Raw genomic sequence first — 16,241 nt, 5'->3', positions numbered from 1 at the left:
AACCAGGTTTATAATCCGAGATGCAGGGTTCGAATTACGGGGCAGCTAAGGGGAGCTCAGCTCCCCTGAAAGCCCTGGAGTAATTCGAGCCCTTAAGAACTTTTGTCCTTGTGCCTAAAAAGGAAATTAAAGATAATAGTTTAAAACTAAGAACCAGGTACTTTTCGCTCTCAGTTTTACCAAAAGATAAATAAACACATCAGAAATCCGTTCTTGAGACAAAGATTTAGCATAAGCAGGAATAAGTGTGTATTTTGGGAGCTGAAGGCAAAGACTGTCTGATGTCACCATCAGCGATGTGAACGAACGCGCTCGTTCTCTGTGAACACCGGACTGAACGCAACGCATTTGTACATAAAAACCTGAACGTGAACTCTGGATTATGTGAAGTTACCCAGCATGCTTTGCACACTCTTGTTCTAACGTTACGTTCTACCCATCGAGCCTACTGCGCTTTGTCTGCTTATGATTACTTACGGGAATATTACGTAATGTCTGCAGGAGATTCCAACAATAAAATCTAATATTTCTTTGTTTATGTCTTCCTGCCCTTAAAAAGCTGGTTAGAACATCAGCCTCATCGACTTACAATTTAAATAGACGTGTGGAGTTAAAGCATCCAGTTTTAAAGGATATCTGCAAGTCCTCTCAATAAAAACTAAATAATATAAAAAAAGCTGCTAGCAAAGGACCAGACCCCTGCTAACAGCCCCAAACCGCCCAGATCACACTGCCTGCAGCCTTCAGGGGCTGACTTTCCAGCTACAGGTTAGTTGGTTAGTTTCTCAAGTTCAAACTTTGATTCTCACTTCTAACGTAAAAGTTAAAATAAGCTGAACTTTGAACCAGTTCATGAGAAGCATGAACTGCACATATCTGGTCTTATTACCAGTTAATCTACTAATGTAAGTTTCAAGAACTAAACTGCTGTTTGCATCTATAAAAACGGTGAAATTAGTTGAAAAAAGGACGTCTACGCTGCTGTTTTAGTGAGGACAGCACAACCACTGCGATGTCCCATGTCCATGACATAGAAAGTGTGCCTTCAGGAGACCAAAGGTCCTTCTGTTCCTGCCCTTGTGCTGGAACGGTTTTTGTTATGCCTGTTGTGCTTCCGAAGGGTCTGCAGCATGTGTGAGGAGAAAGGTTGGCAGGCAGATCCTCTGTCCAGCAGCAGTGTAGAAGCTTTCCTGCTCCGATGGAGAGAAGTACGTCTCTCTCGTTGTCATGGTAGACAGTGATCCGATGGTCTAGGACGTCTCAGTGTGTCCTGATGTGGAGGAAGATGAGGATGTGTGAAGGCCCATGAGCAGAGGAGACTGTAGGATGGTAATATATCTGAAAACACACTCTTTAAAATGCATTTTCTTCTGTAAAAAGTGTATTAAAATAGCCTTGTCAGTTTAAAACTAAAGCAGAACCAAACAATGAATCACAGGTTGGTGGTCAGAAAATTAAGTTCTGCTCTGATTTTTAAAAAATGTTTCAATGGTTTATTTCAAACATGTCGAGGAAAAAAAACAAGCAGCAGAAAAACAGCAGGAGGACTTTCTTACTTTTACATGGGGGTCAGGACCTCGTGGCCTCAGACTGATGAGGGCTCACTTCTACAAACCATTAGAGAAAATAAAAAGTCCTGAAAAACTTTGAAGAAGGTAAAACTCAAACATTTCCTCACTGGCTCTCAGCTGGTAATATTATGGAAATATATTTGACTAATTATTCTAAACTCACTAACTAACTAACTCTAAACATTTCTACAGGTCAGACTTTACACCTTCCACCACATACTTCTTTACTTGAGTAATTCTTTGGACGACTACTTTTTACTTGTAGTAATGTAACGTTTTTTTTACTGGAGTAGTTTCGGATACTCTTCCCCCTCTGCAGCTACTGATCGCATGCTTCTGCTTGTCCAGGTGAAAACACCAGGGTGGCAAAGCTTCAGCAACTAAGTGACATTTTTATAAAAGTAAATTTGATGTAGATGTTCGGCTGTGTGAGTTTCATGTGCCGCAGCAGGCTGCCATGTCGACTGAAAGTTTTTCTGCATGCTTTGCAGGAATAAAGCTCCTCCAGCTGTCATGTGGTTTAACAACGTGCCGTTTGAAATCTTTTCCACATGTTTCGCAGGAAGACGGCTTCTCGCCTGCATGAGTTCTCATATGTCGAAGACATTTTGATTTTTCATGTTTTGCAGGAAGACTTTGTCCCAGCGGGGACGGCCGTCCATCTCGTAGACGCTGCAGCGTGAGATGCAGTTCGGTGGTTTTTCTTTGAGGAGTTTCTCCCTCTGTCAGCGTTATGATGTGAAAGGGAAGTGTTTTCTGTACTGCTGCTGTGAAGTATCTTTCTGTAATGAGACTCTTTTGGTTGCAGCTCTGGAATCATTGCTGATCTTGAGTCTTCGACATGGCTTCCATCCAGATCTGGGCTCTTACCTATCGGAGGAGACCCCGTCCCTGTCTGTTTCTGGCTCCTGCTTCACTTCCCACGGCTCTCCCTTCTGACTGATGCAGTTTCTCCTGCTCCACTGTAATCTGGGGAGGACCCAGCTTTGGCTGGTCCCAGCTGGAGTTCCTCGCCTTGATACAGAGCTGCTGGTCAGCGAGAACCTCCTCCTCCTCCTTGAAGACGTGTGGCTGTAGGAGATCTAAAGAGACAAGCAAAAGATCAGCAACGCGTTCAAAGAAAAACACGAACGTCTTCAGGACCCACCGCCCTGCACGCTCTACCCTGCTTTAACTCACCTGGAGGAAGTGAATCAGGTGTGGGAGTAGAAACACTAAGACATGCAGGTGGGTCCTGAGGACCTGACAAACTGATCACAACAGATCCTGGTTTGAACCACCAGCTTTGTAAACATTTCAGTCACAGATGGAGGGGGTAGTGTGTGTGTGTGTGTGTGTGTGTGTGTGTGTGTGTGTGTGTGTGTGTGGGGCTCGTTGGGCCATTTAACCTTTTTGTAAGAGATTCATCTTGTCAAATGGCTGCTGGAAGATTAGTCCACAGAGCTGGAGTTTGAACAAACAGGACGAGGTTCTAGATATTCGTGGAGAAGATAAACTGATTCCACAACCTGCACCTGAGAAACGCTGAAATGTTGAGATCAGTCGGTTATTTAGTTCATTCCTGACAAAAGAATTATTTTACTTTGAACTTGCTGAATGATGGATGGTTTCTGAAAGAAAGAACAAGCACACCACTCAGCACCATGAGCACCACTTTGTTTCCCCATTTAAAGACACTTATTTAGCTGGAAAAGCTTACAGATGAGTTACTTTAAGTTTCACCATCATCTTGTTACTTAAATCAAGCGAACAGCCCTTCATCATTTACCCTGACAGAGCCGAACGCTGAGCCGAACACTGAGCTGAACGCTGAGCCGAACGCTGAGCCGAACGCTGAGCCGAACGCTGAGCCGAACGCTGAGCCGAACGCAGAGCCGAACGCTGAGCCGAACGCTGAGCCGAACGCAGAGCCGAATGCAGAGCCGAACGCAGAACACAGAGCCGAACACAGAGCCGAACGCAGAACACAGAGCCGAACGCAGAGCCGAACGCAGAGCCGAACGCAGAGCCGAACGCAGAACACAGAGCCGAACACAGAGCCGAACGCAGAACACAGAGCCGAACGCAGAGCCGAACGCAGAGCCGAACGCAGAGCCGAACGCAGAGCCGAACGCTGAGCCGAACGCAGAGCCGAACGCAGAGCCGAACGCAGAACACAGAGCCGAACGCTGAGCCGAACACTGAGCCGAACGCAGAGCCGAACGCAGAACGCAGAGCCGAACGCAGAACGCAGAGCCGAACGCAGAACGCAGAGCCGAACGCTGAGCCGAACACAGAGCCGAACGCAGAGCCGAACGCAGAGCCGAACGCAGAGCCGAACGCAGAACACAGAGCCGAACACAGAGCCGAACGCAGAACACAGAGCCGAACGCAGAGCCGAACGCAGAGCCGAACGCAGAGCCGAACGCAGAGCCGAACGCTGAGCCGAACGCAGAGCCGAACGCAGAGCCGAACGCAGAACACAGAGCCGAACGCTGAGCCGAACACTGAGCCGAACGCAGAGCCGAACGCAGAACGCAGAGCCGAACGCAGAGCCGAACGCAGAACGCAGAGCCGAACGCAGAACGCAGAGCCGAACGCAGAGCCGAACGCAGAGCCGAACGCAGAGCCGAACGCAGAACGCAGAGCCGAACGCAGAGCCGAACGCAGAACGCAGAGCCGAACGCAGAGCCGAACGCAGAGCCGAACGCAGAACGCAGAGCCGAACGCAGAGCCGAACGCAGAACGCAGAGCCGAACGCAGAGCCGAACGCAGAACGCAGAGCCGAACGCAGAGCCGAACGCAGAACGCAGAGCCGAACGCAGAGCCGAACGCAGAGCCGAACGCAGAACACAGAGCCGAACACAGAGCCGAACGCAGAGCCGAACGCAGAACGCAGAGCCGAACGCAGAACGCAGAGCCGAACGCTGAGCCGAACGCAGAACACAGAGCCGAACGCAGAACACAGAGCCGAACGCAGAGCCGAACGCAGAGCCGAACGCAGAACGCAGAGCCGAACGCAGAGCCGAACACTGAGCCGAACACTGAGCCGAACACTGAGCCGAACACTGAGCCGAACACAGAGCCGAACACTGAGCCGAACACTGAGCCGGGGAGAGCTCTGCGACAGACGGGCAGTAAAGAAGTCAGTGTTTCCCTCTGCAGCATCTCCGCTGCACAGCCGGCAGCTGGAATTCGTTAACTGGCTCAAACGTTTCAAAGCAGTGAGCTGATTTCCTGGAGGATGTGTCAAGGTGATTCAGTGCTTCACGAAGCTTTGATTTCCCTTGTATGATTGAAATGAGCTAGCCACCTTGCTTACAGGCTGTCTAATGTTTCCTGATTTCATTCAATGTTGTTTCTGGTCAAAGAGGCAGGTCGGTCAGCTTTGTTAGACGTTGTATTAATTAAACCTTTAATGAAAACACAGCCGTTCCCTGTTCCCGGGATTACTTTCTCCATCTTTTCCTTGTTTTTGGCCAGTCTAGGAGCAGCACGCTGCTCTGCACTAGTCTGGAAGATTTAATGTTTATCACCTGTGTTTTTTCTTTTAGAAATCACCCTCATTCAGCAGAACTCTTTCCTAAGGACGGCCATCGTGGTGTCACAGAGGTGAGCTGGAAGGAGCGCAGCTTGCACAGCTTGTAAAACCACTCATCTTCTACTCCGTGAATAACGTCTGACAACCCGACTCCCAGCTGTCAGTTCGTACATTCATTATGAGGAGACAGTAATCATCACTGTAAACCCCACTTTGTATTTCTAAAGTTTTAAAGTTGTACCTTTTTAAATGTTCTCATGCTTTAGTACAAGGAGCTCCTCCCCCGTATGGTAACGAGTCTCTCGGTAACAAGCTGCTCTCCTTCCAGACTGAAACACACCTCATCCTGCTCCTCTCTGGTTCCTCCTGGTCCAGGCTGGAGCTCCTCTCCAGGTCACAGAGCTGCCGGTCAGTCTCCTCCTTCCAGACATGTTGCTCTGAGAGTTCTGGACCGTCAAAGGGATCAACCGGTTAACAGAAGAGATGATAGAAACATACCCAGCAGAGAAAATGAAAGGACTGTTTCAGTGTGGGATCCTCCATCGGGAACAGGAACCTCTGCGGGGCCCATTGATCTTATTGCTTCGGTTGTGGAGAAAACCGACGTCAGGACCTCGATGGACTTTTTCTGCTTGTGTTACCATGGAGCAGCCGTGTCTCCATGGTAACTGCGTGAATGGGCAAACTTGTAAATGTCTCTGTATATTACAAGTGGTGTGATATCTGTGTGTTTCTGCTGTGAAAAACATGTATAAAGCTGAGCTATCTTACTGGGCAGTCCTCTGGTTTCCATGACAACCAGTCCCAGATGAAGTGGAGAAAACCTGAAATTTATTCCATACAGTGAAATATGAAGTGTGGAAGTGAAGCAGCTCTCTGTGGTTACCTGGCTACACAACCGAGACGGGACCGTGTTAAAACTGTTTATGTGTCAGAGTTTAAAACCCTTAAATCAACCTACGGCAATCCTCTAGTCCCTCCATCTTCCTCTGTCTTCTAACGTTGTGTCCAGGGCTCGGTCAGCTTTAGACAGCTGACGTGAAAATGCTCCCAGGAAATGACTTCACTGACACATCTGAGGCAGGACCAGAATTCTGTTCCACTAAGGGTGATTCTTGATTGATTCTCTGAAGACAGAGAGAGGAGGAGCTCCACCAGTGAATGTGAAAGGCTTCATGGTGGAAGTGAAGAGCTGCTGTGTTCTCTCTGTTCTTCATTCAGTACAAGTGAAAATCATGTTGCTGCTCTTCATCTGGATGATGATGGTCTCCTTTCAAACTGGTAAGTCATGAACAGATGGAGCTAAATGTAAGTGAAGAGGCATCGAAGAAACATTTCATGATGCTTGTCTTCTATTTTAATAGAAATAAACTAGTTTAAAGATGCAGAATTAAAATGCAAACATGATGGTGAAATCTATCTTTGTTTCCAGGATCCTCTGAGGATTTACTGACACCATTTAAAGAAGTATGGATGGGTTTGGAAGGAGACCACCTGACTCTCTCCTGCAACTATTCAGGCTCTGTAAATTATCTCTACTGGTACCAACAGAAGTCCACTTCCCCTCCACAGCTGGTCATTGCAGGACTTTCAGATACTACAGAGAAAAGGTTTTCTTTAAAACATGAAAGAGAGAAAAAGGAGTTTCATCTGCAGATCACCACCACTGCAGTGTCTGACTCTGCTGTGTACTACTGTGCTCTGCAGCCCACAGTGACAGGAAACAGCAAAACTCTGTACAAAAACCTTTGGAGCAAAGACAACGCAATACTCCACAACGTCCACTAGAGGGCCTCACACACTGTTAAAGCTCTGATGAAACACTGTGGAGGATTCACACGAGCAGCAGATCCACACCAACAAGAAAACATGAAGCTGCAAACACTCTGACTGGATCACAGCTGATATTCTCACACAGCTGATCTCCATCCAGTCGCACCACAGTTCACCAGCACAGACTTCAGGCTGGACCTGGTGTTCTACATCATCACTTTACAAGCTGTTATTCCTACAATCAGTACATTATCATCGTCTGGATCGCCGCCACTGAGGATGATGTGAAACACCACCGGGTCCATGACAAGCTGCTGCCCACTCACACTGGTCCATAGCGAGCATCCTCACGGTGCACATCAGTATGGAAGCAGCATTCAAGCAGAGAGCATCATGAAGCTGATCCTCCCTCCATGAACCACCAGGAACATTCTGTCTAAAGGAAAAGGGCTTTGTAACACACCAGACATCCTCCATAAGCTCCATCCCTGCCACAGCCAGACTGATGGCTAACACCACATACAGGATCAGATCGCATGGTTAGGGTCATCTCATGGACTCACGGGGAGTCCATGAGATGGACTCCACACAAGGACTGCACACGTTCTGAAAAGGAAACATGTTTTCTGTTACCGGTTGTTGACAGCGTGCCGATCATTGCAGCCGTCCCGAGCTGGCATGAAGCACAGGGCCCTGGTCCTGCTGGGGTGGTATGAGACTCCGCGGCTGCCTCCAGGATCAAGGTCTCCCTGAAGGTCCTGTGGTGCAGAGGAACCTCCCCTCTGACTTTGGCCAGTTCCTTATGAAGGATGAAAGCGTTCAAAATCACAATATCCATGAAGTGGTAGAAGAAAGTCTTGGACCTTAGTGTCATTCCAGAGCTCTTCATACATTACTGAAACTCTCCCCCCGTCTCGCTCCACCTCTTGTGCTGGAAGTACCTGCACATTCTGAGTCTTCATCTGAATCCTCCTCAGATGGTCTGTTATGTTAAAAAATAAATGGATTTGATCAAACTAGAAATTCTGAGCAGCTTTCCAACTAAAATAAGAAGAGAACTCGTCATCCATGTTTTCTCCGTCTGAATCTGCCTCAGAGTCCAAACAGGACACATCATGTCCTCTGAAGCGGAGTCGTCACTATCCCGATGGAAATCTCCATGGCTACCTCCATGGCTTCCTCCATGGCTTCCTCCATGGCTACCTCCATGGGTTCCTCCATGGCTTCCTCCATGGCTTCCTCCATGGCTTCCTCCATGGCTACCTCCATGGCTTCCTCCATGGCTTCCTCCATGGCTACCTCCATGGCTTCCTCCATGGCTTCCTCCATGGCTTCCTCCATGGCTTCCTCCATAGCTTCCTCCATGGCTTCCTCCATGGGTTCCTCCATGGCTACCTCCATGGCTTCCTCCATGGCTTCCTCCATGGCTTCCTCCATGGGTTCCTCCATGGCTACCTCCATGGCTTCCTCCATGGCTTCCTCCATGGGTTCCTCCATAGGAGGAAAGAAACTAACCAGCTCATAGGCTTTTAGTCCCAGTAAAACCAGCTTATAAGGCCGTCCCATGGGGAAAGCTCTATAAAAGCGGGTGTTTAGAGTGTCTATGAAGTGCAGCTGTGTAATGAGTAGAACCAGATCTGTTTTGTTCTGCAAGTGTAGGAGCAGACACTGAAAACCTGCTGGACCGCAGCCCTCGTGGGACCGAGTTGTATAGCCGTGCTCATGTGGTCTACAGCATGCACATGCGTGTTAATGAACTACTACTGTGGGGGTTGGCTACTGGTCCTCCGTGTCTTTCCCAGGATCGGCCTTTCATTCTGACACCAGCTTGGAGGCAGATTAATCTGTTTTGTTCAGTTTGCAGTCTGAAACTAAGAATAAATCTAGTTTCTATCATTACAGTAGAACCAACAGCACTGACATCAACTCGCATCTTTTATTGGTGAAACAATGATAGAAATTAACAGAACTCAGCACTAAATCCACATCTTTACATGACTGTTCTGTTTACAGTGTTAAAGATTTAGTGTTTATTTGAACTGTTAACAACACTGCTCGTGTCAGCCATCTATATTCCTGGGATGTAGTTGGTGTATTGTCCCTGAGGGTCGGGGAATTTCTCCCGTATCCTGCTCACACAGCAGCTGGGAATCCCTCGCCTGCTGCCCCGTCCTAACACGCCGTGCTGCCAGAGGATGAAGTGTCTGGAAGCTGCATGCCGGTACTCTCTGTTGTCATCACCTGGCTCCTTGATACTCCCCAACCCTGTTATGTCCTCGCGGTACTGCCGATGTATGCGTAAATAGCCCTCATCCAGGCAGTACTGTGTGAAATGTGGCAGCAGGCTCACACAGTGGGCTGGGTCTTGGCCGCAGCATTTTCTTTCAAGGTCTGTGGGCATGTCTCTGCAGTTGTTGCAGGTACACCAAGGAACCGCGAGTACTTCTGAAGAAGCAGGGGCACCACGTCTGATCTGATGCTCGGCCAGTAAATCAAAGACCAGGCCTGGCTGTCTGTCCAGCATCCGAGCGGTGAGGTCTCGGTAGTCCTCGAGGCTCATCTCCTGCAGAAGATTCTGAATGAAAGGAAAGACAGGCTTAGGCTCGGAGGTATGCAGGTTTTCTACAGGCTGTCCCACATGTTATGCAGCACAGTGAAAGAATCCTGTTTAGGAATGACCTACAAATGGCTATAAAACCTTTAACGGTGAGTAAAAGCAAACGTTGCTGTTTAATGTTTTTCTCTTTGCTTTCTATAAAACTGAATTAGCTCATGTTGTGATTGTGGTTTCACTACATGCACATAAGGTGGGCGGGGAATAGAAATCATGTCCTATAATCAGCGAGGGCTCGTGGTGACGCTGAGTAGGTGGGTTAACACATAACTGACCAACTTCTAACATGAAAGGCATCCCATCACATTTTTACACGGTTTAAGCTTCCACAACAGCATGAAAAATACCGTTATTCAGAGAAACACACTGATGGCAAAATACTCCCATACACACACGTGTACAGCCTAGAAAGAAAAAAGAAAAACCATCTCGGGCTTGTGCTGCAGAAACACTGCAAACTGCTGTGCAACACACTCAGCCAAACATGACGGCAAAACCAAAACACTCCAGTAGAATTCTGGGCGTTGAGAGACAGAAAATGGAAATGCTGAACACAGGATGTGTTGTTTGGAGGCATGAACAGGGACGGTCTGCCTATGGAAAGCCGTTTTATTCAAAATTAAATAAATAGAAAAATAACTAAATTATTGACTATATATATATATATATATATATATATATATATATATATATATAAAAATAAATAAATAAATATAAATAAATAAATAAATATATATATACATATATATATATTTATATATATTCAATAATTTAGTTATTTTTCTATTTATTTAATTTTGAATAAAACAGCTTTCCATATCTGCCCTCACTGACGGGGACGCAAACCGGTTGAACCCCATGTCAGTGAAGTCAGGTGGTTTGTCAAACAGAAAGCACGGGGAATCGTTGCATGTCTGAAGTTATGTCTCTTCATTTAAAAAAGCAGAGCTGGTCATAGACTGAAGACTTCAGAGGATATTTTTCCATCCACTGAGATCTGAAGCTGGGTTTCCTCTTTTCAAGGCTGCATAAATATGCCGAGTTTCTCCCGTTCTTCTATCCATTCTGCTTGGGATCCAACGTTTGCTTGAGCTCTGAGGATAAATCTCAATTTCAAATTTTGCATTTGAGTTATTCCCACTTCTTGACTGGGGATATTAATTCATGTGATGCTTCAACCTGTAAACTTTAGAGTATTGTGGTAGTAATAATTGTTTTTACTAAGAATTTCTAATCATTATTAGATAAAGTTTTCTGGATTATAGGTTTAATGTGTGATTGACTGATCAGTCAGTGGAGCTGCAGATCGGAGCTGATGACGTAACAGCTGACTGGTTGTTAACCAGGCTCGATCCTTGACTTGGAGTTATAATCTGAGCCGAACCATGAATATTACACCTGGACTGAGGTGTTGCCAGCCATCAGACTTTGCTCATAACAGAGGTTTTTGAACATCACACCTGGATGGCTTTGGACTTTGGCACGTTGCCGTTATTGTTCTGCTTCACTTCTGTTGCAGCTAAAATGGCGGCATTGGAAACGTGGTCTGCACTGACACAGAACTGCTATTTTAATCCCACCTCGGCTTTTTCTGGGGCGCCGGTGGTTTGGAAGGTGAGGTTTAGTTGTTTTTAATACCCGTGATGTTTGTTTCCGTATCTTCAGGTGTGCAGTCATGTGGGAAGAGCGTTTTAGCGTTAGCGCTAACTTTAGCATTGACTTTGGCCATGGTTTCATTCTAGTCTGGAGAGATTCACTTAACAGGGTCCAGAACTTGTCATGTGATCAATTTCTGGTCGAGATAATCTTGTGGGATGTATGCCTTAAACATTTCCAGGGTTTGCGCCTGGCTTTGTTGTGTGCACGTACGAATTTGTCCCGGACACGCCTCCATTTTCCCCTCGCCACCTTTGGAGTTACTCCCAACTTGCGAGCAATTTCTTTGCAGCTATTGTCTAAAATCTGCTCGTCCCTGGCGACGTGACATCATAACTATGGCTGTAGTGTCGGACACACTCACACAGCCTCACTTTAAATGCTCCGGCCATGGCTACCGCTGCGCCTGTAAACGCCCTGCAGACCCTACCACGTGCTGCTGGTCAGATGGTAAACACACCTCAGTCGCTTCTCTTCTCTGCCTTTGGAGATCTTTAACTCTGGCAACATCTTCAGCCGCAGGTGCTGGTTGAAGATGTTGTGGTTGTTCTCCTCTTCCTCCGCATCCAACAGATCCTCTTCCTCGCCCCGTCCCCCTCAACGCGGTTGTAGGTGCAGAATCACCTGGCGCTGAGCTCTGATAATGTACGCACAACAAATGAAATTAGACAATATAACCGAGAACAGTTAGTAGAAAGTTCTGAGAATCATAGCTGTTATATCAGCACTTTGGTAACATTCGTTTGGGTTTGGTATCAAATTGTAGCTACATGCTAGCTGCTGCATGCTAACCTTGTTTCCTCTGGCCTACACACTAATGAATAGATGCAGTTTACAATATTTATGAAATCACAGACCTTCACCTGAGGGAACACACCATGAACTATCGGATGACCTTCTTTCATCCGTGTTGTTGAGGCTTTTTGACACATGGTGGCTACTGTTGCTACATGTTTGAGAAAGTGAGGCGCTAGAAAGAGCTATACGTTAGCATGTGATACATGATTCCAGCGTTATACGGCAGTAATTCTTACACAATGTCCCTTTAAGCTAAAAGCTCATGAATGTCAACGGAAACGAAAAGAAAAGAAAAAAAGGAATATTTTCACATTTTACTAAACTAAGACTAAACTGTGTCCCAAATTCAGGGTCTACGCACGTCGGAGTCCACAGACTACGTAGGCTACAGAGTGTCCTGCGTAGTCTGTGCACATCGAAGCCGTTTAGCGTTCGTGAAATGAGCTAGCCTTCCTAGTCAACGGGAATTTCCCACAGCAGCAACGCTATGGGCCAGACAACCGTTGCTATGGGCCAGACGACCGCCGCTATGGGCCAGACGACCGTTGCTATGGACCAGACGACCGTTGCTATGGACCAGACGACCGCCGCTATGGGCCAGACGACCGTTGCTATGGACCAGACGACCGTTGCTATGGACCAGACGACTGCTGCTATGGGCCAGACGACCGTTGCTATGTACCAGACGACCGCCGCTATGGGCCAGACGACCGTTGCTATGGACCAGACGACCGCCGCTATGGACCAGACGACCGCCGCTATGGGCCAGACGACCGTTGCTATGGACCAGACGACCGCCGCTATGGGCCAGACGACCGTTGCTATGGACCAGACGACCGCCGCTATGGGCCAGACGACCATCCCTACAGGCCAAACAACCATCACTACTGGTATTTCGATTTCATCTGCATTAAAAAGCAACTGAAATACATACATGGACATTCTTTTCTACTGTGGCGTCATTTGATGGAGAATTTTCAAGTGCTTTATATCCCTGACATGCACAATATTAACAAAGATTATGGAATATTGTAAATCCCCAAAAATATCTAATTCAGATGTTTTTCTTTTATGAATATGTAATAAATGAACAAAAACATTGAACCAAAACACTTGTATATGCAGAGAAAAATGGTTTAAACAGCTATTTGAACTATATTAATTTTTCTTTTTAATGTATGACTATTTTGTAGCCGTTTCTGTGCATGGACACTGTTGCCACAGAAGTCACCAGAGGGTACTAGATTCATCAACAGAGTATACAGATGTGACAGAAAAAGACGCTGCATTTGCACAATTTGTAATGCAATCAAAGTAAATTCTTAAAATTCATCTGTTTTTTGTTTTTTTTAATTTGGAGACTACAACTATTTTCTCTCTGCTACAGTACGACAGAGATGATCCTTGGCATACTGTATTTACTAATTTAATTAAAGTTTGAACCTGTGAATGCATCGTGAAGACCACTTCAGTAAATAATAATACTCACCAACAACTTTCTTTTCTCTTCTGAGTCCAAACAGTCCACAAGCCAGACAGGTGTGAAATCTGATAAAACAAAACATACACACAGTCAAGAAACCTTAAAAACAACAAAATGGAAAATGAATATTTCAGTAACGCTACAACAGTTACAGATGGCTGCGTATGAAAAACAGATTAAACATCGGAACGTGGGGCTGATCAGGATATGAGGAGCCAAAATACACCCTCAGAGTTAAATTTAACACTTACCCGGAAGTTTTATGGGAACCACTAAAAAAGTGTTAAACGCTTTTCAAAGTGTTCACATTACTAACACTGTTAATTAAACTCTTGTGGACGGATAACAATAGCACTAAGTGTTGAAAGATCCCCAACTGGGTTTTTTTATAGAGCGGCTAAATCTGGATTTATACGCAAACCGACCAATAACAAGGGAGTACGTCTGCGTAACCGCACAGCAAGCAGGGGTGCACGTCGAGCCGCCACGGACCTACGTGAGCCCATGGCGGTGACACGGTAACTGACTATACACAGATGCCGTGAAAGTATAAATCCAGCTCATCAGCAGTAAAGCAGCAGTTAACCCTCTTGTTGTCCTCGGGTCAAAATGACCCACCACTGTGTTACAACCCCCCAAAAAATCCCCTAAACGATATTTTTTTAACTTGAAATTTTAACTTGACTTTTCCTAGATTGGCCCCAACAGTAGAAAAAGTGAAATGTTGCTTTTATTCATATTTACATGTAAGCTGTACAAAAAAAAAGGTACAAAGGTGGTCTTTGGGTCAAAATGCCCCCTGAGGCAAATAGAGTTGAAATCAAGGTCACAGAGTTATTTACACACCACAGAATGTACAGTGTTTTAGTTGTGTCTCAAATCAATCAGTAGCAGAAGTAAACATAACAAATCAGGTGGTCTTCTCGCGATCAGTCTCAGATCAATTATTAGTAAACATGAAAAAGACAGTAGCAGACGTAAACAACACAAGATAGGTGGCGTTCTCGCAGACTGCAGAGCTCTTTTTCTGTGGATTTCTGGAGCTTATCAATGTGCTGCTGATGACAGGACCCCGAATTCTCTGTGCTGAAGCCATGAGTCTAGGTTATAACGCTGAACAGGCTCTAGAGCTGATTTTTTCAGATGTCCAACAAGACAACTGATTCAGAAGAGGAAGTGGAGGATGTATCAGAAGAGGATGAGGGGGAGGAATACAACCCAGAGCATGATGAATCATCTACAGAAGAAGAAGAAAACCTTGAAGCTGAAAGAGAGACTTTCCTTTCAAAAAATGGCAAAATAACATGGTCCTCAGCAGCATATGACCAACACGGCAGGCATGCAGAACAAAACGTCATAAAGAGGACCCAGAAGGTATGCCGTTTCTCATGCCCATGACATTGTCTCTACATTCTACCTGTTTATCACACTAGCAATAGAAAAAATAAGATGACAAATCTGGTGGGTTTTCGCAAATACGGAGACAGCTGAGAAAAGATGGATGATACTGACCTGCAGGCCTACTAATCTTAGCAGGTGTATACAGGTCCAGAGGTGAGGCTGCAGCTAGTCCATGGGATGCATTGAGTGGAAGGCCAATTTTCCGAGCCACAATGCCACTCAGACTCTTTCACACCTACTCAGACTGCTACGATTTGATGACCGTGAGTCAAGACCAGCAAGACGTGTGACAGACAAAAAGAGAGGTCTGGGTGGGTGGAGCGGTTGCCCTACCCTTACAATCCAGGGCCTGACGTAACAGTGGATGAGCAACTGGTTCTATTTAGAGGTAATCTACTTTCATATTTGTAATAAAAGTGATTTTCACTATTGATTTCTTTGACTGTTTTCTGTGACACACTATTCACTGATGCTAATGTCTTCTGTCCAAAGGTCGTTGTCCTTTCCGGCAGTATATGCCCAGCAAGCCAGCAAAATATGGGATCAATGTGACAGAGGGACTGAGGGGTCACAATGTGACATGTGACTATTTCTTCACCTCTTATGAACTCGGACAGCAGCTCCTGAAGAGGAAGATCACCATGGTTGGTACAGTTCGAAAGAACAAGCCTGAGCTCCCACCTGCACTGCTTGTGTCAAAGGAGAGATAGGTCTTCTTATCAAAGTTTGCATTCCCGCCCACCACCACTCTAGTTTCTTACCTCCCAAAGAAAAACAAGAATGTAGTTCTTCTGAGCACGCTGCACACAGACGGTGACATTAGCGATCATGAGGACAGGAAGCCAGTCATCATCCTAGACTACAACCGCAACAAAGAAGGTGTGGACAGCCTAGATAAGGTGATTGGAACATACAACTGCAGAAGGATGAATGCCCTCTGGCCCCTGGTCATCTTCCACAACATCATTGATGTTTCCTCCTACAATGCCTTTGTGATTTGGAGAGAGATCAACCCGACCTGGATGTCTCATAAGCAGAACAAGAGGAGGGTGTATGGAACAGCCTTAAGAACGTTTTTATTAAGGATTTTTTAGTTCTGTTGTTGTTAGGCTATTTATTTCCCACTTGAAGTATGTGTGCACTACCACCGGTGATTGTGGGTGGCACTGTGGGTGTGTTGAGGTTATTAATGAGTGTGCTCACCTGTGTTGGTTTGGAGCCTGGAGCATGGAGACAGGGTGAGCTTGAGCTCAAACTTTCTATTAACCGTCATTGTTATTATCATTGTCACTGTCATTGTATATTATTAACATCAGTTAAATGCATTATTTTCATACAACCTTATGCATCCTGAAGCTCATTAAACAAAGTAGTATATGCTTCTTGAGATTGAGATATGGATGTAAAACAATAAAGCATTATGAC

The 16,241-nt window shown here is 45.9% G+C and overlaps 1 protein-coding gene across 1 annotated transcript in view; it reads right to left on the bottom strand.

Annotated features, from left to right (window-relative positions):
- Positions 1-8,781: 8,781 nt before the first annotated feature.
- The window catches only part of LOC121645082, a 35,204-nt gene continuing 27,744 nt past the window's right edge, over positions 8,782-16,241 (bottom strand). The window contains exons 19-21 of the mRNA XM_041993393.1: positions 13,422-13,480; positions 11,595-11,771; positions 8,782-9,439 (exon numbers count right to left, since the gene is read on the bottom strand). Of these exons, the coding sequence (XP_041849327.1) occupies positions 8,933-9,439; positions 11,595-11,771; positions 13,422-13,480 (743 nt within the window). The 3' untranslated portion in view covers positions 8,782-8,932. The remainder of the gene's footprint in view (positions 9,440-11,594; positions 11,772-13,421; positions 13,481-16,241) is intronic.

The sequence above is a fragment of the Melanotaenia boesemani genome, chromosome 8 (genome assembly GCF_017639745.1).
Source record: "Melanotaenia boesemani isolate fMelBoe1 chromosome 8, fMelBoe1.pri, whole genome shotgun sequence".
In the NCBI taxonomy this organism is placed as follows: domain Eukaryota; kingdom Metazoa; phylum Chordata; class Actinopteri; order Atheriniformes; family Melanotaeniidae; genus Melanotaenia; species Melanotaenia boesemani.
The sequence above is the reverse complement of the archived record's forward strand: the minus strand, read 5'-3'. Positions and strand labels throughout refer to the sequence as shown.